The sequence below is a fragment of the Haemaphysalis longicornis genome, unplaced genomic scaffold (genome assembly GCF_048455015.1).
Source record: "Haemaphysalis longicornis isolate Haplotype H1 unplaced genomic scaffold, Haemaphysalis longicornis Haplotype H1 scaffold_9, whole genome shotgun sequence".
Lineage (NCBI taxonomy): Eukaryota > Metazoa > Arthropoda > Arachnida > Ixodida > Ixodidae > Haemaphysalis > Haemaphysalis longicornis.
This window is the reverse complement of record NW_027526460.1, coordinates 84,267,000-84,288,103: the sequence shown is the minus strand read 5'-3', so window position 1 is coordinate 84,288,103 and position 21,104 is coordinate 84,267,000. Positions and strand designations below refer to the sequence as shown.

The window sequence follows — 21,104 nt, the reverse complement described above, 5'->3', positions numbered from 1 at the left end:
AAAAAAATACAGGTAGCGATGGTTACAAGATAGCAGAGCACTGGTCTTCTTAAGGCACACGGTAGTCGACCGACTCAACCTCGCACGTGCAGAAGGGCCGAAACAGGTTGTGCGCATGCGTAGCTTCATAGAACGAGCACTGAAAGCTACAACGGCAGTGGTTTGGCGATATACAAGAAATTTTTACTGACATGAAATAGCCATTACACAAGCAAATTTTGAATTCAAATAAGCGACTTCGCTGCTTGGTTTTGGACCGTTAGGCGGCGTCCTAAGTAACTGCAGTGGCTTTGAGTGTCCGTACGAGCAGCCGCGAATACAAAGCGCGGCGTGATATGCGTGTGCAGGCGTTCATGTTCGAGAGTTCGCTGAGCATGGCCGTGACGACGTGGGCAGAGCACGCCTGCTGCAAACTGGACAAGGAGTACTACACCTGCTGGCAGGGGCTGCGCAAGAACTTCAACCCGAGCTGGAAGAAACCCTAACTGAAGCAACCGGGGTGCGATCCCTTTCCACGAAGGGAATCCGCGTACTCCCATCGTCAATATTGTGGCACATTGGCTACATTCTGAACGGTGGAAACTGTGGAAGAGTTTCCCCTTTCGGCTTCCCATTTCGGACAATAGCTTTTTTTTGTTACTGGAAAGGAAACGGTCTCGAGCGGAGCGAACAAGTTTTGAAGAGAACGATTATGTTTGCTCAAGCCAGACAAGCAACTTACCAGTGTTTTGAGTAAATTTTTCTGTGCATGTATTTAGATTTGAGTAATACTCACAATTTTGTACGGCGGTTCGCGTTGATGTTGTTCTAACAGGCCATGCATTTACAAAAGCCCATTGTGAACAAGTTTGTTTGAGATACTTCACTTTCGTGCCTGTTTCTTCTGCAGTCCTTCTAATTTTGCGTCTTCAGCACTTCAAGAGACATTTTCGATTTTTAGCGGCCCTGACAGGTATCTGAAACCAAATGTTTTTGCCTTTTTGAATACACAAGGCATGCGTAACAATTTTTCTCTGCTAAGTGCCATTTCTTCTGAGAACAAGTGTCTTCTGTTTGCGCAAAGCATTAAACGACTGATTTTTTGGGGGAACATCAATGCTATGTGGAAGAAAATAAACATTTTGTATCATTCGCTTTCTCGTCATTCCTGTCTTCTTGCCGAATTACCAAATGTATCCTGATTGCCCGGCAACAGTATGCAGTAGCGTGCACACAGCGTGCTTTCCATCACACACGTTACATTACGGAGAAATGCAGATTTGCCTCGCTCCGCCACGCACTGCACATCATATCAACTTTTGTGGCCGACAGTACAAAACAGGTTTGGATGCTCCCACATTTGCTTTGAGAAGCACATTTACAGATTGAGGCTGAATGCGCCAAAGTAGTGTTTGACGTCATCAAAACAACGATAACAATGAGAATGTAGAACCGCAAGGTATCTCTTCTTGCTTAAAAAGACCGCGCTTACAGCACTCAGCTAAAAGGCGGTACGGGTCGTTCAATGATGAGGCAGGAAGGAGGACGCTTTATTGCCGCCATTATCATTCAAATCTCCAGCCCACAACTAAAGTACGACAGGCATATTTCAAAAAAAAAAAAAAATTATAGCCCTTCCACTCTGTCAAGAAGGATGACCTGCAAAGCTGGACTCAGTCAGCGGGGTGCACGAAACAAAACACATTTATCGTAATTTGCGATGGAGCATACGTCCTAACTGAATGGACCTCTGAAGGATCCAAGCTTTGTTCTTCAAAATAAACATGTAACTGTCTGTGTCCCTCCCGCGTCGTAAGCATCTCACTGTTTGTGTAAGGCCGGGTTCAGACTGTAGCCGCAACAGTTGCAAGAACTTTGAAGAATGGCGTAATTTCACGTCTTAGCCAACCGAACTTTGTGACATGCCATTTTTTTACGTCCATAGATCACGATACGGCTTTTGCGACGGTAGTCTGAACATAGCCTAACACACAAACCCAATCCGCTCTAACACTAAGGACTGCGGACAAGCCGTTAAACGGCTGGGCCGTTTAACGTCCTTGAACCTCGCACCAGCACAACGGACATGCCATCCATCAGCACGGGAATGAAACCTATAGCTAGGAGTGCACGCCCCCCTCCTCCCTCCCACTAATCTCCACTACAAACCTGCGCACGCATAAACCGGCAACCGGTCATGTGCGCGTGCTTAGAAGTGACAGACGCGGTCGAAGATATCCCCTGAAAGCCCCCTGAAGAACTGATATTGGCTCACGCCGGCGTTTCAAGCGGGCAAGTTACTGTTCATCCGGGAGGGATTCGCCGCTACTCAACGAGCTGAACTTGACGCGGTAACGGTGTCGCCAGCAGATTTCCGTTGTTTTTGCGCCCATTTGTGCTTGTGTTCGGGCCAACGCTTCAATTCTTGCTCTTCTCCTCCAAACGAACGCCATGCATCCGTTCCATAACGATTTAAAATCTGGAAGCCCTTAAGCTCTATTCTCGCGTACAAACATGTGACTGTCCGTTTTTTTTGCTCCTCGTATGTACCTTACTGTTTGTGTAAGATTTCTGTGTAACACATCAACCAACACCAGAACTAGTCGATTGAGGAGGACTGCCGACTAACCGCATTGAGCCATGTAATTTCGACATCTAAATCTTCCACCAGCACAATCGGCCGGCATTTCACCGATAGCGGCAGGAAGCCTAGCTGTGCGTGTACGCCCCACCTTTTCTACCCGCAAACCGTGCACGCATAAACAGGAAACCGGTCACCGGGCAAGCCAGGAGTTCGGCGAGCAGTGGCAGGTCTGCCCCCTCTTGTCGAAATCACCCAGCACTACCGCCTGGAACGAACGCTATATCCCCCTGCGCACAAAAGCCTCACTAAAGAACAAGAGCGCCACCTCCTAGGCATCCAAACAAACACTTTTCCCCACCCCACTAGAGCTCACATTCTGGCCCCCACCCTGTACTCCACGCAATGTCGCTTCTGCGAGGCTCCGGGCACCCTCTACCATATCATGTGGGGCTGTGATAAGAACCCCCACCTACCCCCCCTGCCCTTCCCTTCCCCTGAGCACTGGGAGAGAGTTCTGTCCTGCTCGGACCCTGACGACCAGCTTTGGCTAGTGCAGAGAGCCCAAGAAGCCGGACGGACTCAAGGGGTCCTGGAATGAGGACTCTTCCCCAGGGCGGAATGTTTTTGAGACACGTTTATTCCTCCTCCTCCGGTGATGGCGCATACTAAAGCGTGAAAGACACCGGCGAAAATGTCGCTCGGAAGGCCTTCCAAGCTGAAAAAGAAATATGGGCTCAAGCCGGTGTTCCAACTGGGGAAGTCCCTCTTCTACCGGGAGGGATTGATAGCTACTTGGCGAAGTGGAATTTGAGCGGAAACTGCGACGGCAGGTTTCAGTCGTTTTAGGGGGCAGCCCTTTGGCAGCCGTTACGTGGGCTTCGCGGGAGCGGCGTCTGTTTGTCCGCGCAACCGAGTGAGCGACGAAAGAAAGAAAACGTAGAGAAGAGTCTAGCGAAGGGTGAAGTGGGGTACGACACGTGCGGCTACGGCGTCAACTCTCTCACTACGTTTCCCTAGCACGTCTCATGCGTCGGTCACAAGGAGCGCCCCCCCCCCCCCCCCACTGTCACTTTCCGCAGATGCTTTTCCATTCTGCGCTAATCCAAACCACGCGACGTTAGCGCGGGGGTTCAAACATGATGCGCAACAACATGCTCGCTGCTCCCTTGTGCGGGGGTAGTCCGAACCACGTGACATTTGCGCGGGAGGTTCAAACATGATTTGCAACATGCTGGTCGGCAGCGGCGGCGCATTGCGTGTTAGCAGCAGAGTAGCGCACGCCGCCGTGCGTTCGCTGATCACGTGAACACTTCCTGAGACGCAGCAGAAATGCAGCGTGACCGAGAAGACTGCTGCTCGCGCTGCGCACAATTTCATCTTAGGGAGTGTAGTAATCGTCAGTGAATATTAGGTGCGGAGTACCTAATTAGCACCGCGCAATGTCCGTGTGCGTCCCTGCGCATAGCATTTGAAATCGCAAAAAATCACACAGGCGCCGCCAGGTTTTGGGCCTGTGTCTGGTAGACCAGACCGAGTCAGGGTCAGTCGTCTTATCCATTGGGCTACGACCGTTAATACCCGAGGGTCAAACGGCTTACTCCCTCGCCTGTAACGGTGCGGAGTACCGTAGGACCTCCCAATGTCCATCCGTGCGCGCACAACCAAGCGAAAATCAAGCGAAATTCGATTTGAGCCGCGAGTTGCAGTTTGCTTTAGGAAATAGTCAAGGTGCAACTGACGGCTCAAATCGAATGACGGTCGGGGCGCAAATCGGATGTCACTCGGGGCGAAACTTGGATGTCATTTCGAGTCCCCGTACTCCACACCGTCGCCATCATCCACGGAGTGGAGATGCTGCCATTGTTTTTACGCCCATCCGTGCGTCTGTTTATTTTTCGCAGTCATCTGAGAACCGCGCTACCGCCGTTAGCTGCCGACTGCGCAACTTGCTAAAGGGGCATCGGTGGAGGTGAGGGGGGAAATAGTTGTGAAAGAGGTGTCAGCGGTGGCGAGTAGGAGCCGCGGAGCGGCGCCGAGCAAATCGGTGACACCGGAACGAAAAGTAGGGGGGATAGACACATAATGCTTTACAGTAAAACAGCAGCTACTCCTTTAAAATCGACGTTTACTCTTCTCTTTTGGTAGTGGGTGCTTGAAAATTGACAAAAGAACAGGCGTATTAATAGCACACAAGTTCGGGTATGGCGTGCTCATGCAGTGACACCGTTCAAACTGCCATTTTTACAGCGAATAAACGTTTACTGCGCCCTTCAGGCTTTATTAACTTCAAAGATTATCAGAAAGAGCACGAGTTTGAATATCACACAAAGTAGGGCCGGGCGTGCTCAGGCAGCGGCGTAATACACACAGCCGTTTTAACAGCCCATGGTTGCTTTCTGTGCACTTCCGGCAATTACCTTATGCAATTTATCATAAATAACAGCCGTTTGGATACAAAGTCGTCGAGCGTGGCTTGCTCAGCCACTGGCACCAAACATATTAACGTACGAATGAGCGTTTACTGCGCCCCTCCGGCAATTATGTTTGGCAATTCTAAAAAAAATAAATCGCGTACAACACAACACAAAAACAGGCATGACTTCCTCTGCCATTGGCTGCATACGTATTGCCATTTCCACAGCTAAAGAGCGTTTACTGCGGCCTTTAGACAATTAACTTTTACCGTTTTCAAAAGAATACGCGTTTGAATACCACACAAAGTCGGGTGTGACGTGCTCAGGCACCGGCTCCAAGCACATCGCCGTTTCCACCGACGATTCAGTAGTCGAAACACGCGTGTGCGTTCGGATGTGCCTGAGCAAGGTCCATCGGTACAGGAAGCTCTTCTCACAAGCGTTGCATTTCAATCCCGCTACGTTCTCGTGCGCGCGCAAGTGGGCCTTAAGACCATGCCTGGTGGCGCACCGCCTCTGGCAGATGTGACACTCGTAATGTTTGTCGCACGTGTGTATGCTCCGTTGCGACGAGGGGCCGCCGGGACGAGAGAACGTCTTGTGGCACTCCTGACACTTGTGGGCAGGTCGTTCCACGGAGTGCGTCTTGCGGTGCGCGGTGAACAGCTGCCTGGTGGGGTACGTCGCTCCGCAAGGACCGCAAGTGTAAACCCTGCTGTGCGCACGAAGATGCCTCTTGAGATCGCTCTGCCGTGCGAACTTCCTGCCGCATTCGGCGCATTCACACAGTTGCTCTCCCGTGTGCCTTCGTAGGTGCTGTGCGAGTTCGTATTTCCGACCCAACGTCTTGCCGCACACGGTGCACGTGTGGGGACCACTGGTGGCCTGACTGCGAGGTTGCTGCCTGCTTGTGGCGGGATGCGCAGTTGATTCCTTCGCAATGTAACTTCGCGTACGGGCCGAGGAACATGACTGGCTCTTATCTGCCGGTGCAAAGACGGCGACTTGGCGCCCCCCTACTTGGCAAACGAGTGCATTCATCGCAAAACGAGGCGACGAATCTGGGCGGATGACTTGAGCGCGTTCCATCCTGTGGAGTGAATGTTCGGCGATTGTGCGAGAGGCAGTCAGCCCTGAATGGTACTGGTCAACTAATAAGGTCGCTATACACAGGCCATGAGACGAATTGTGCTTGTTGGAAGGTGCCCCTGCAACTGTCGACCAGTTACTTGAAAGAGTGCACGTCAGGCAGTCCGGCTCCTTCACCCTCGCGTGGGTGGTCTTGTGACGAAGCCTGTCGAAAGGAAAAAATATTTTGGTTAATGCTTACTTGGAAGGAATTGATAGAATATGGAATATGCTGACAAGTGAAGAAGTATTCACAAAAATGGATGCGCACGTAACGCACGCACACGCACACACACATTTGTTCGGTCAGCGCCTCACTAAATTAAAGAGCGGACGAACTGTAATAATTCATTTATCGGTTATGGTACAGATTAATCTCTTATCAGAACACACTACTACCAAAACAAAGAAGCTGTATATTTTGACAGGTGTTGTAGAAAAGAGTCGCTTCAGACACATGGATGGGTGGATGGTAAGACGTTTATTAAGCTTAAAGGGGAGGGGTAGAAGAGTGTTTAGCCTCCTATGCCCAGGAGGCCTCTTGTCCGGGCTGCCTCCAGGGCGCGCCGCACCAGGACGACCTGGCGCTCCGGTGCGGAGATGGTCAGCTCGGACTCCCACTGCTCAGGGGAGTGGGAGGGGAGGATGTGTGTTGTTGGGGGCAGGAGAAGACGAGGTGGCAGGTGTTGAGAGGGATTTGACAATGTGGTAAGTCGGGTGGAAAGAGAGAAAGGGAAATGTAGGACAGGACGATGTGGTTGTAGTAGGTTTCGGTCTGGAGTCGGCGGAGGATCTAGGCTTGTTGGGCGGTGAGGGAAGGGTGGGGGGGGGGGTATCGCCGTCGGGAGTTGGTGTAGTGGGACAGGATGGAGTTTTACGTGGAGTCGTGAGGTGTGAGGGCTGCTGGGTCGGGGGATGGGGGCGTTGCTTGGTCGAGGAGAGGCGAAGGAAGTGTCCGGGTAATGAGTGCGCGGGCTGCGGCGTGGGCCTATTCATTCCCTGCCAGGCCGGAGTGGCCGGGAGTCGATGGAAAGGTCACTGTCTTCAGGGAGGCGTTGAAGGAGGTGAATGACTGCTGTCGGGGCGAGGCCAGCTTGGTAAAGGCGGCAGGCTTGCTGCGAGTCGGTGATGATGGTCAGGTAGGGTTCGTGGAAGTGGGTCAGGGCAGCGTGGGCGATTGCGAGGGACTTGGCGGTGACCGCGGGGATGGGGCAGTAGGAGGCTGCGGTGAAGAGGCGGCCCTCTTTGGTGAGGACTGCGATGGTGGTGCTGTGGCGGGTGGACGACTGGGCTATGTCGGTATAGCGGGTGTTGGGATCGGTGCCGTAGCGTTTGTCGAGGAATTGGACGCGGGCGTTGCGGCGGCCTCGGTTGTAGAAGGGGCGCATATGCTTGAGGACGGGAGGGACGTGGATGTGTTGACGAATGGACAGGGGAATACGTTGGGGCGCGTGTGGGGTGGCAGGGGCCATGCGTCCGATGAGCTGACGTACTCGTCGACCGGCCGGTGTGAGAGAGAGTCGGTGCAGGTGTGAAGTGCGTTGGGCTTCCAAGATTTTGGTCAGTTTGTTGTGGAGCGCAATCAGACACAGAAAAAGAAACGAGAATGAGGGGTGTATACAATCAAGTAATAAGAGAGTCACGTCAGACACAGAAAATGAAACAAGAATGTGGGGTGTATACAATCAAGTAGGCGTGCACATTTATGCAGAAAGAATATACACGCGCCTAAAAAGCAGTAAATCGTCACTTTTGTTAACACAAAAAAGCTTAAAAGTATATAGCCTAAATTTTTTACCTGCTGTGTGTAAGCGGTTTCCTTCACAGATTAAGCGAGCAAAAAATGTTTGACACTACGTTGTGACCTATTACGGTGTGTTAGTAACGGAGGAGTCTAAGGGTTCGCTTTACTGAGTGTGCGACGAAAAAGACTGTTTTCCAGTATCATTATGACATTGCTATTTTTTAAAATGCGTGCACGCCTATTATTGTCTGTCTATGAGAAGGAAATAACTGTATTTTTGACGTGCTCATCCGGTTGTGGTTATGCCGGAGCTCGTGTGCCGCACCCGTTTGGTTTCTTTTTGGAAGCCTGGTAAAGCCGGTGGCAGACAGACAGACATTGAACTTTATTAGGTCCGGAAGGTCTAACCTAGCGGCCCAGAGGACCGTCCAGAGTAGACGCGGGCCGCACCTGCGCGGGTGGCGGGAGGTTTAGGACCTCCGCCCTAACGCAAGCCTTCTGGACAGCCCGGAGTTATGTGTAGTAGTCTTCGCTGTGGAGCGCCATGGTCCATTCTTCCTCTGTGATGAGTTCGGCGTCCTCTTGTAACGCCGGGCACTGACGTAGCATATGGTCTAAGTTACAGTAAGCTGCGTCGCAGAGAGGACAGTGAGGGTCAATGTCCGGGTGAAATAAGCTAAACCGGCTCCTGGTTGGGAAGGAACCGGTCTGAAGCATTCTAAAGGCTGCTGACTGTGGGTGTGTGAGAGCAGGGTGGGCCAGCGGGAGTGTTCTTCGCGTAAGTTGGTAGTGTGTGACTACCTCGTTGAACGTGAGCAACGCGTCTCGGAACTCTCTGGGGGCCTCGCGAGCTCGGCCTGTTCGATCACCGCGGCTGACGGTTTCTCGCGCGCGATCGTGAGCGAACTCGTTGGCGTTGGGGAGGGTGTCGTGGACTCCGTGGCCCATGTGGGCCGGGAACCATGTGATGTTATGGAACGTCTCTTGTTTTCTTCCATGTAGAATCCTGGCTGCCTCTTTGGCAATAGTTCCTTTGAGGAAGGCTCTGGCCGCCGAGCGGAAGTCCGTGTAGATTTGCTTAAACCGGGTTTCCGTCATGGCGATGGATAAGGCGATTTGTTCGGCCGTAGTGGCCTTTGGTGCATAGAAGGACGCCGAGGTGACGAGGTTTCCTTTGACATCCACCGCTGCCATTCCAAACCTGCCCGAGCGGCCGTACTGGGCGACATCCACGAACAGAGCTTTGGCCGATCCTGTATTTGCGAGCCGTAAGATGGTTCGGGCCCTGGCTCGCCTTCTCCCCTCGTTATATTGGGGATGTACATTCCCCGGTAACGGGTCTACCTGGAACGTTTCCCTCACCCTTCCGGGGACCTGTGCAGTGTGATCCACAAAATCTTCGTTCATGTAGCAGATGTCTCCAAGAATCTTCCTGCCGGCCTTGGTGGAAAGCAGCCTCTGTTCTTGCGCGGTTCTTTGCGCTTCTGCGATTTCGACCAGTGAATTGTGGATTCCCAGTTGTTCCAACTTTTTCGTTCTTGCGGATAAGGGGATACCGAGCACCCTCTTTATGCTCTTCCTCATGAGCGTATCGACTTTACTCTCTTCCGTGCGGGACCAGTCGAGGGCACCCGCCACGGTGGATGCTAAAAGCCGGTGGATGCTAAAAGTATAGTAGCTTAGTGCTTTTGTACTTGTTAGGAATGAAAATAACGGTATTTTTTGTTGATAATCTCGTTTAGTTGAATTATCGAAGCAGCGAACAGTTTGCGATATCGAGGGACTGTAACATAACGCTTACTATGAAACAACGAGGCTACCTCGCGTCGACGAGACGCCAAATCTAGGGACACGGTGACCGCACAGAGCGTTCAGATTGAAACTCAAGTTGAATCTTACACGCCCACGCACGAAGCCTAAAGACGCCATTCAAACAAAGTTGAAGAGCCCAACGAAGATGCTACAACGCCACAAAGGGGCTATGGACCGGCTCAAGCAGAAGGTCCTTACGAGCTCAGGTGACAAAACTGATTTGTGAGGCCGCTATAGCGCTACAAAGCCAAGCAGAATGAAATGGCCTCGACGTATTGAGGGTTACGCTTAGTGCCCTAAAATACCACTGGACTAGGCGGGCGGCGCCATTGAGCCACTAGTGTTTGAACAAGAAGCCAAGCAAAACTACGTTCGTGCATTATAATACAATGACAAGTATAGTCAAGTGCATTGCGAGTCTGGGCCTGGAAACTTAAAAGCAAAAAAGAAAAATGGAAACCAGGGCAAAGAAAGGCCGGCACCTCCCGACGGTAACAGGAGCTCTGCGAGTGCGAACGTGAAAAGGCCGAAGCTCGATCTACAATGACTTAAGGGCGCTGGCACGGTGCGGCTCTGGAGCGGTTTTGGCAGCCAATTCACGACAACTAGGCCCTGTCGAACGCGAAGTTCTTGTACCTAGAGACAGCGCTTACTGGGAAAGCTGTATCGGCAGTAGCTGAGATACACGTGACTAGAGCAAATAACATGACATCCAGCTTTTCCATCCAGTTGCTCAGAGATCCAGGAGCGCCTCCCCAGTTACTGGACTTCCCTATGCCTACCACATGAGGCGAAAATGATATTAACAGCCCGCGTCGCCTCTACGATCACTTGCAGCGCAATATGTCGGGTCCCACGGCTCTGGGGTGTGAAGACCGACAGCTACACGTGAAGACCGACAGACCACGTAACGGGTGCCAGAGTGCCCACATTGATGCCTGACGCCTTATGTCATCAGGGAGAGACAGCGGCAGCAACAGCGACGGGCGGAGTCCATTCGAGACCAGACCCCAAGCCGTGTGAAGACAGGCCAGGCGGCAACGCCAAGCGGGGGTGGGAGAAGCAGCTTCAGGCACCCCAACATGGGCGGAAGCATCCGGAAGAGGCAACAATCAAGATCAAGCTCGAGAGTCAACGCAGCCGAACATAATAGCAACCACTCTCGAAGCAAGTCGACAACCCTATGACAAGGCCAGAACGAGCCTAAACAAAAAAAAAAAAAAAAAAAAAAAAAAAAAAAACAAACAAAAAATCATCCGTCGCATGCCCCCGCGCGAGGGACACGTGTAAATGCAGAGCATAGTGGGGTTGAAGCGCGCGTCGGCACCCCCAAAGTCCCGTTGACGTTGCCCGACGGCTTCCGCGACGGCGGGTTCCGGGACGGCGGCGGCCTCCAGACGACGACGCTTGCTCGCCGCCGCTTCTCGTTGCCGTACGGCGGGGTCCGCGGCCCGACGCTTACGTTTCGAAGCTGTGTCTTGCTCTCGACTCGAAGGGTCCGCTTCTCGACGCTGACGCCTGGCCGCTGCTTCTCGTGCACGCTGCTCGGGATCCGCTGACTGGTCTAGCCCAGACGCCCGTGTGTGCTCCGAGCTCCGCATGTATTGCGTTTTAGTGCGGTTTTCCTTTTGTGTTGGTGCATATCATTACCAGGACGTTGTTCGGAACATTACCGGGACCTCCTCAGCAATTTTTGGGACTCTCCTGCGAACATTGGTGAAGTTACGGCGTTCTTTGTGTGGACCACGTTGGGAGTAGGCCTAGACCGTTAGGCCTAGCGACCACCTCGTCTGCACCAGGACGGCTTCGCCGATCAACACCGCAACGAGAGCCTCACAACCTGGCACGATGAAGGGATTCACTCCTGAACAAGACGGCTGGTTCCGCAAAACTTCCAAAACGAGGGTGAGCGATCCTACATTTCGTAAACTGATACTTCGCTCCCAGGACGGTTTCCCGATTCAGTCCTTCTTACCCAGAGACCTTCGTCACGAACTATGTCTTCAAGCCCAACTCACCGCGAACGAAGCTGCCGAGCTCAAAGTAAGCCTCTTACCCGGCAAAAACATTGCCGTCTTGCTTGCTCAAGAGCCATCCGCCATCTCCAAACTTAAAAACTGTTCCTTCGTCACGCTCAACGGAAAACAACAACGCATCAGTGTCTATGAAGCCGCCAACCGGGAATCATGCAAAGGAGTGATCCACGGTGTGGCCGCCAACACGTCTCCGGAATTTCTGCTTAAACACCTTAAAGCTGTTGGATACGAAATCCTCGCCGCCCGCATGATGGGCTCTACCCAAACTGCGATCATCACGTTCTCCGGTACATACGTGCCTGTGGAAGTAGACTACGACGGCGGCCTACATAGGTGTACGCCACACAAACCACGCGCCCAATACTGCACTAAGTGCCTTAAGCTCGGGCATCGAGCTGACGTCTGCACGCAAGTATCTCACCCTCTTTGCCCTAAATGCGGATCAGCAAAGAAAGATGAAGAACATGAATGCATCACCAAGTGCGCCCTTTGTGGCGGCCCGCACCCATCCGAAGACAAAGAATGCAAGGCCCGACGTGAAGCAGACGCCGTCACAAGGCTTCAAGCCTACCAAAAGAGGCTTGCCATTCGGAAGGCGACGGAATCACCGAAAGGATCCATGTCCCAACGGGAACCACCGACCAAGAATGACAAGGCATCAACAGAGCAGGCGTCACAAGAACCCCCACTCAAGAATGCCAAAGCATCAACAGAGCGGGCGTCGCACCACCATCGAGCGTCCACGAGCACGGGGCTCATGCAAGTGTCGAAGCCCCCTCAGGAGCACCGAACTGGTCAGGTGAGTCAGCCACTCCCTGCTGTAAAAAATCGCAGAGAAACTAACGCCAGGTACGCACCGTTTGCACATGCACTAACAGGCAAGCACACTCAGGACACCACACCAAACAACACGCCAGAACACATCCCAATGAATCTCGAGGAAGGTACTCAGGAAGACCCGACCTCAGAATCTGCCAACATGGACGCGGAGAGTGAGAACAATGCGCACGACACTGAACAAGCGCCTCTCGCCAAGAGAAGCAGATCCCAAACCCCAAGCAGGCCATCGTCCACCCGATCAAACGAACTCAGCAAGAGGATGGAGGCTCTCGAAAAGCAAATCGCCGAAAATGAAAAACAAGTGGAGCTCCTGCTAGAGAACAACACAAAAATGTGCGAACAGGCCAACGCCTTACAAGCCGCCTGCTTGACTTTGCAGCGAAATTTCGAAGCTCAAGCACAGTCAATTGCTACACTAACCAACCTAATTACTCAGCAAGAACAAACATTTGAGGCACGTGTTCTGAAGGCGATAAGCCCTCTCTTTACCAGGGTAGAACAAATAGCATGCCACCTTCAGGTCCCCCCCATGCCCAGCTACGATGAAAACACACAGCAATAACGATATTAGGATCCTACAGTGGAACTGCCGTGGTTTCAAAGGAAAACAGGCAGCATTCTTCTACTGGATCACATCCTTATCCCACTCTCCGGACATCATCATTTTACAAGATGCAGGCAAAAACCCGAAAATTCCAGGCTACATGACGTATCAAAGACGCCACAATATCGCCACTCTGGTCAGCAAACGTATACCCGCAAACATTGAACATGACACGGATGCAAGCCTCACAATATCTGTGTCTACACAGCAAGGCCCTCTTCACGTTACCAATGTTTACAGTCCGCCGAAAGACAAGCTACAGGAAATAAAAGAACTCCTCAAACCCAACGACTCACGTGCAGGATATGAACACCTCTTGGCAGGCGACTTCAACGCTCCGCATACAGCTTGGGGCTACCACAGAAACACTACCAAGGGCAGCAGATTACTTCGTCTGCTACACGAAGCCGAATACACGGTACATAACGACTTCAGTGAATATACGAGATTGGGAAATTCTGTCGAGAGAGACACCAACCCGGACCTCACTGTCTCCACAAGACAGCTTAACATCCAATGGTCACACACTCAAGAATACTTTGGCAGCGACCATGCTGTCATACAAGTGATCATTCATGCTACGGCGAAGCGTCTAAAGTGGAAGAAACAGCACATCACAGATTGGTACAAATACAGACTAGACAGACAAGGCTGCGACCCACCTACTATAGACGCCTTGACTGAAGAAATCAAGCAAGCAAAGAATAAGCACACTAAAGCATACTCTCAAACGGAGGACCAACCAGCAGCGGATAAACACATCTCGCATTGCTGGGAAGCAAGAACGGCGCTGGTCAAACGCTGGAAAAAGAATAAGACCAACCGTAAACTTAGGAAGCGCATAAATCAGCTGAACAAGCACATACAAACCTATTCAGCGCAACTACGCCATGAGCAGTGGATGGAAACGTGTGAACAGCTACAAGGCACGCTTAGCACTGGGAAAACGTGGAGGATACTCAGAGCGCTCATCAACCCGGACGCGACGAAAACCATGACGCAGCACAAGCTACAGGCACTCATGAAAGAACACCAAAACGATCCGGACAAGCTCATCAAATCCATCAAAGACACATACATCCCAGCACCTAGACAACCACAATACGCTGAGTATACGGGCGCCCCAAATAAAGACATCGATGAGAAATTCGACATGACAGAACTGAAACGCGCTCTCAGCCACTGCAAAGGAAACAAGGCACCGGGTCCAGATGCCATAACCTCGGTGCATCTAAGGAACCTAGCGAAAGAAGACTTGTCGACACTTCTGAGAGAAATTAACAGTATGTGGCTGGGGCAACAACCACTCGCGAAGCAATGGAAGATTGGGAACATGATTTTTATACCCAAGCCAGGGAAGCCAATCCGACTTGCAAACCTACGACCGATTACATTAACCTCAAACGCCGGCAAAATCATGGAACGTATGGCCTTATACCGCCTTCAAGATCACCTTGAAAAGAAAGGAGCTCTGCCATACAACATGGTGGGGTACCGAGCAAACGTTTCCACACAGGATGCACTACTTCAGATCTACGAAGACATCACTAAGGAACCCAGCAATTCACAGCTCAAAGCAATACTAGCAATAGATCTAAAGAAAGCTTTTGACAATGTGGATCATGATTCAATGTTAGAGGAGCTCGCTAAGACTGACTGTGGGGCACATCTCTATAATTATGTCAGAGACTTTTTACGAGACAGGGTACTCATGGTTGGAATTGGCGAGCACACTTCAGAAGAATTTCCACACCCGCAGCGAGGAATCCCACAAGGTTCTGTACTATCTCCGACTTTATTTAACCTGGCTATGCTGAAGGTTCACAGGGCCTTGGAATCGGTACCAGACATCCGTCACACCCTGTACGCGGATGACGTTACCGTATGGGTCAACACAGGTAGTCCTGGGCACATACAAGACCTGCTACAACAAGCTCTCGACGCCACAGAAGCTGCCGCCGTAAGGATAGGACTAAACTGCTCCGTGGAAAAAACAGAGCTTCTGGCAGTCCATAGTCATCGATGGAAACCTCCAGAACTTCGCTTGTTATTGAACGGGCACACAGTCGTCCCGGGAAAGCACATCAAGGTACTAGGACTGCCACTACAGAGTGACGGAGGAGGACACATGGCGGTGAATAACATTATCAGACAGGGAGAACAGATTCTGCACATGTTTCGGAGAATCTCTAACAAAAACAGAGGACTCCTAGAAGACGACCTCCTTCGTCTGAGAGATGCTCTCATCACGTCCAAAATCATATATCAAATACCGTACGTCAATCTCAATAGGACTCAAGAGAACAAACTTAACACGCTTTTGCGGAAGGCCACAAAAATCGCCCTCGGCGTACCTTTGTGCGCCAGTACCAAGCTGCTACTCGACACAGGTACCATTAATACACTCCAAGAAGTATTGGCAGTCCACAGACATAACCAACTGGATCGACTGCGAAAATCCCCGCAAGGCCAGGACATTCTCCGCGCTGCGGGCTACAACCCATTGCGAACCCCTACCGGAGAACTGGCTATACTGCCACCAGAGCTGTCGAACCTCATTCAGACAGCACCCATCCCGAGAAATATGGACAAGGAACGCAACCCAGCAAGACGACTCATCCGGGCCAAATTTTACGCAAAGAAAGCCACCAGAGACGCCCATCAGATCCATGTTTACACCGACGCGGCAGTGCAAGGATATAGCTATGGCATTGCATTCACGAGCAGTTCAGGCCAGGAAGGGACAAACCAAGGCAATGGCTATTCCGTCGAAGAAGCCGAGGCCACTGCAATAGCTTGGGCAGCCGCCTGCACTGCGACACAGCACACTCTCACCAACATATACACTGACTGCAAGAAAGTCTGCACCCTTTTAACACAAGGCTTCATTCCCAAACCGGCTTTGAAAGAGCTTAAGCACCTTAAAGGCACGATAAGGGTACACTGGGTACCGGGACACACAGGTTTGGCAGGAAACGAAAGAGCAAACCTGCTCGCCCGCGAAGCGCTTCTCCGGGCACCTGCCAACTGTGGTCAAACCCAAAAGCCCGTCACACCGTCAAAACTGCAGCTAAAAGAATACGCAGACAGCAAACGCAAATTCACTCCTCCGCACAAGAAATTATCCAGGCAACAGCAAACCACTATAAGGCTGACGCAAACGCAAACGCTACTCACACCCGACAAAGTTTACATCTACAAAGGCTGTATGAACACTTCCCCGCCAGAGTGTGATGAATGCCACGTACCGATCAATCAAGAGCACATGTTATGGCTATGCCCCAAGGTAGATAGAAGCAGTATCCGTAGGGAGTGGCTGACTCAACCGGCCACGCTAGAGCAGCAGCTATCGTCGGCAAGCTTTGTCCAAAAGACCATAGGCACCCCGCCTTCCCGGCTAGACCCCTGGAAGACCAACTAACCAGGAATTCCAGTGGCCCCCTGGAATGAGGAGGCCTTAGCCAAAAGGGCAAATAAATTTTTTCTCTCTCTCTCTCTCTCTCTCTCTCTCTCTCTCTCTCTCTCTCTCTCTCTCTCTCTCTCTCTCTCTCTCTCTCTCTCTCTCTCTCGGGATCCGCTTGTCGACGTTGACGCCTGGCCGCGGTTTCGCGTGCACGAAGTTCGGCGTCGGCAGCGCGCTTACAAGATATTAGAACAAGATCAAGATACTACACTGATATTAGACTGATTTGAACAGCTCTAATCTTTAGCGTTACCTACGTTGCTCCATACCTCTACCTTACCAAAGGAGACTTGGAATCCCTTGACAAGTTCATATGCAAGGCATTCAAACAAGCATTGGGTCTGCCTATGAACACCTCTACTCTGCGGTTTGTTCAACTGGGACTTCGTAATACCGTTTCAGAATCAATTGAAGGACACCTTGCCAGCCAACGTGTCCGGCTCACTGAAACATCTGCGGGCCTTGGTTTACTCAAGCACCTACGACTCGCGCACCCAGCAGCTACTACTGCTCTCCTTGTCCTCCCCTAGGCTTGGAGGTCTGCTATACGGGTTCGCCCAATACTAAAAAGCATGCACCCTAATCTCCACCCGGGGAGAAGACAAACACTCAGTCAAGCCCACGAGAACACCTATGGAAACTGTCTGGACGTCGCGTATACAGAGGCTAGCTCATATCCAGGCGGGCAGATAAAGTTGCAACCGTCACCAGCAAATTGGCCCTTATAACCTGTCCTTCAGTTAATACAACATCCACGCTGATTGCTAAAGAACTGGAGAATGCACTCGCACTCATTCACACCAAGAGCTCGGTCATCTCAACCGACTCCCAAGTTGCCTGTCCGAGCTTCTTGGCCGGCATGATGGCCCCACCAACTTTCCGTCTCACATCGCTACATGTGCCACAAAGAAACGTCGCCCTCGTCTGGACATCCGCCCACACTAAATTGACGGGCAATAATATTGCCTACCAGCCAGCCAGCGTGCTCTCCTTCCAGAACCCAAAAGAACGGAGTCCACACCATTGGTCACATTTCAGGACATTACACAGTACTATCGACTCGACAGACAATATTTCCCTCAACCTCACTCCTAACTGTCCGATTCAGAAGAAAGGACTCTTCCCCGCACTCAAACGAATACCTTCGTTCATCCAATTCGCTGACACACCATGTTTCCCACTGAATTTACAGCCCAATGAACTTTTTGCTCTAAGCCTGGCACACTAGCCCACACTTTATTAGAGTGTGCGCATAACTACGACCTCGCACCCTTTCCTTCCCCCTCACCTTCCCTGAGCTGCGGGAGAACCTGATTACCAGTGACCACCTGGACGTCCAGCAACTTCTGGCATCTAGGGCATCGGCCGCCCGATCACCCCTTGGATTCCCGGACTAGGGAACCATTCCTACTTTAGGACCCACCGCGGTGGCTCAGTGGCTAAGGCGTTGCGCTGCTGAGCACGAGGTCGCGGGTTCGATTCCCGGCCGCGGCGGCCGCTTTTCTGATGGAGGCGAAAAACAAAAACACCCGTGCGTACGAGATTTTGGCGCGCGTTAAAGATCCCCAGGTGGTCAAAATTAATCCGGAGCGCTCCACTACGGCGCGCCTCATCGCCTGCGTTGCGTCGGCGCGTTAAACCCTACAATCAATCAATCAATCAATCAATCAATCAATCAATCAATCAATCAATCAATCAATCAATCAATCAATCAATCACTCCTACTTCAGGGCTCATTAAAGTTTCGTACTACGACTACTACAAGGACAAGTGGGTTACTTTAAGTTGCCTCGAAGTTGAAATTTACTACAGCAAAAAACAATGACCTTGACCGTTTCATAACTGCTGAAGACAACGTCGAATGCGGATGTTTACTCAAAATTACATGAAGTTTGCGGATAGCGTAGTCGTTTCGGCAACTTGTTTTTTTGGAGGTTGGATAGGGAATATCAAATGATAAAAAAGCGGCACTGATTTCGTTTAGTAAACTTGCGGCAAAGCGTCGTACAATTTAGTTATTTTAGGCCAGCAAAAATGCCGACCCGGCGGTGATTTGATTGCGACATAGCCAGGTTTTTGGCGATGCCGCTGGCTGTAGTTTCAACTTGGTAGACATTTAATTGCGACCGACACGGGAAACTTGAATGCGAAGGGGCGAGCGAGGGAATGAGAGAACTGCGAAATACAAACAGGCTTAACACAACACAACCGCCGAAACAACAGTTTTCGCGTAGCGAAAACGTTACAGGTCTACGGACACCTGCAGCCTACCGTGATGTGTACTTAATTCAGCCTGCATTTCCCGGAGGACACCGCAAGCTTTCCGTACCGCTTTTGTCTTCGTTAAATTTCAAATATAGGCAGAGTGAACTAGGCAGGCACAGTTATTTTCAAACGCTAACGTAACAAACGTGCCGAAGCAGTGAGGAACGCGCGCCCAATGGTGAATGACAAAATATGACGACATTACGGCTATACGGCCAATGCGGCTACTTACTTGGTTCCGGAGCGTCAGAAGATTGCGAATATCCTCTGGAATGGTTTGAATTCAGGCATAACACAGCGCAAACAACGCAACACGACGATGAAAACTTGGACAAAAACGGTACCATTTGCGTTTGAAGCTGGCGGTCTCCGCGCCACCTGCCGGGATGAAGACGCAGTTCGTTTTTCTGTAAATTCGCGTTTCCTGGATCTGCGCTGCCGCAGCATTGGGACCGCGAGTGTTCCATCAAGCCAAGAATTGTCGAATTAAAATGTTCGTTATTTTCATCATCGCCTTTGTTGTTTACGCTAAACGAGACGACGAGAATAATGCTTATCATACCTGAAATAAAAAGAAACTTTTTCGGAGCACTTCAGTCCGCTACCCGCTTGAATGTGAAAGCCTTATGACTTTTCTGGTAAAGGAAAGGTTACGCCTGGTATTTATTTCTATTTTTTTATGTTCTCCTATCTTTTCTCCTATATATAGCCTTCATAGATTATGAGAAAGCATTTGACTCGGTCGAAACCCTAGCAGTCATTGAGGCATTACGGAACCAGGGGGTAGATGAGAATTATGTAAGAATACTAGAGGATATCTATAATGGGTCTACAGCTACTATCATCCTCCATAAGGAGAGCAGTAAAATACCTATAAGGAAGGGTGTCAGACAAGGAGACACAATCTCTCCAATGTTATTCACAGCATGCTTACAAGAAGTATTCAGAACGTTGGATTGGGAACAGGTGGGAGTAAGGGTTAATGGAGAATACCTCAGTAACCTCAGATTTGCTGATGACGTTACCTTGCTAAGTAACTCGGGGGACGAATTGCAAAGCATGCTTTCCGCACTGGGCGAACAGAGTAGAACCGTGGGCCTGAAAATTAATATGCAGAAAACTAAAGTAATGATCAATAACCTCGGGACAGCACAGCAGTTTGAGATAGATGGCGAGGCAGTGGAAGTGGTAAGCGAATATATATACTTAGGCCAAGTTGTGACCCCAGATCCCAACCATGAGGCAGAGATAATTAGAAGGATCAGAATGGGGTGGGGTGCATATGGCAGACATTATCAGATAATGAATAGCAGCCTACCATTGTCGTTGAAGAAGAAAGTGTATGACAGCTGCATCTTACCGGTACTCACCTACGGGGCAGAAACTTGGAGGCTCACTAAGAGGGTTCAACTTAAATTGAGAACGACTCAGCGGGCAATGGAGCGGAAAATGATAGGTGTAACATTAAGGGACAAGAAGAGAGCGGAGTGGGTCAGGGAGCAAACTGGTGTTAAAGACATATTAGTAGAAATTAAGAAGAAGAAATGGACTTGGGCAGGGCATGTAATGCGAAGGCAAGATAACCGCTGGTCATTAAGGGTAACAGAGTGGATCCCTAGAGAAGGCAAGCGCTGCAGGGGGCGGCAGAAAGTTAGATGGGCAGATGAGATCAAGAAGTTTGCGGGGATAAATTGGTCACAGTTGGCACAGGACCGAGGTAATTGGAGAATAATGGGAGAGGCCTTTGCCCTGCAGTGGGCGTAGACAGGCTGGTGATGATGATGATGATGATGATGATGATCTTTTTCACACCGTGACTGTGGCTGGGTGACTAGCCTCGATGTAAACAAAATAAGGCGGCATGCCGCAACTAGCATTCAGTTACGGTCAAATGTTCGGTAAAACGTCCGATGCAAAAACCAAGCTATTTATCGTTTGCGATGGCTGTAGTTGGGCTCACAGGCCCTATCTGATCAAATTCCCAAGATGTCGTTCGATTGGAGGAGTCCGCGGTGTCAAAGGGGGTAGCGTAGCAAGTGCTAACAGGTGGGGAAATACGGCGTCTGTCTTTTGCGGCCTGATTGGCGGTGAGATGTTTGAGAGGCGCCCCCTGGCTGTGACGTCGGCTTAGGGATTCGCTTCGCTGTCGTCTGCTACACTCCGCTCGTGAGGGCAGCAGTGCCTGTAATAAACATCGCCCGCTTCAATGGTTTAGCGCATTAGAAAGCGTGTTTC

The 21,104-nt window shown here is 50.9% G+C and overlaps 1 protein-coding gene across 1 annotated transcript in view; it reads left to right on the top strand.

Moving 5' to 3' along the window:
- The window catches only part of LOC144151465 (homogentisate 1,2-dioxygenase-like), a 31,325-nt gene extending 30,224 nt beyond the window's left edge, over nt 1–1,101 (top strand). Inside the window, exon 15 of the mRNA XM_077682519.1 lies at nt 348–1,101. Coding sequence (XP_077538645.1) covers nt 348–485 — 138 coding nt within the window. The 3' untranslated portion in view covers nt 486–1,101. The remainder of the gene's footprint in view (nt 1–347) is intronic.
- The last annotated feature ends 20,003 nt before the right edge of the window (nt 1,102–21,104 follow it).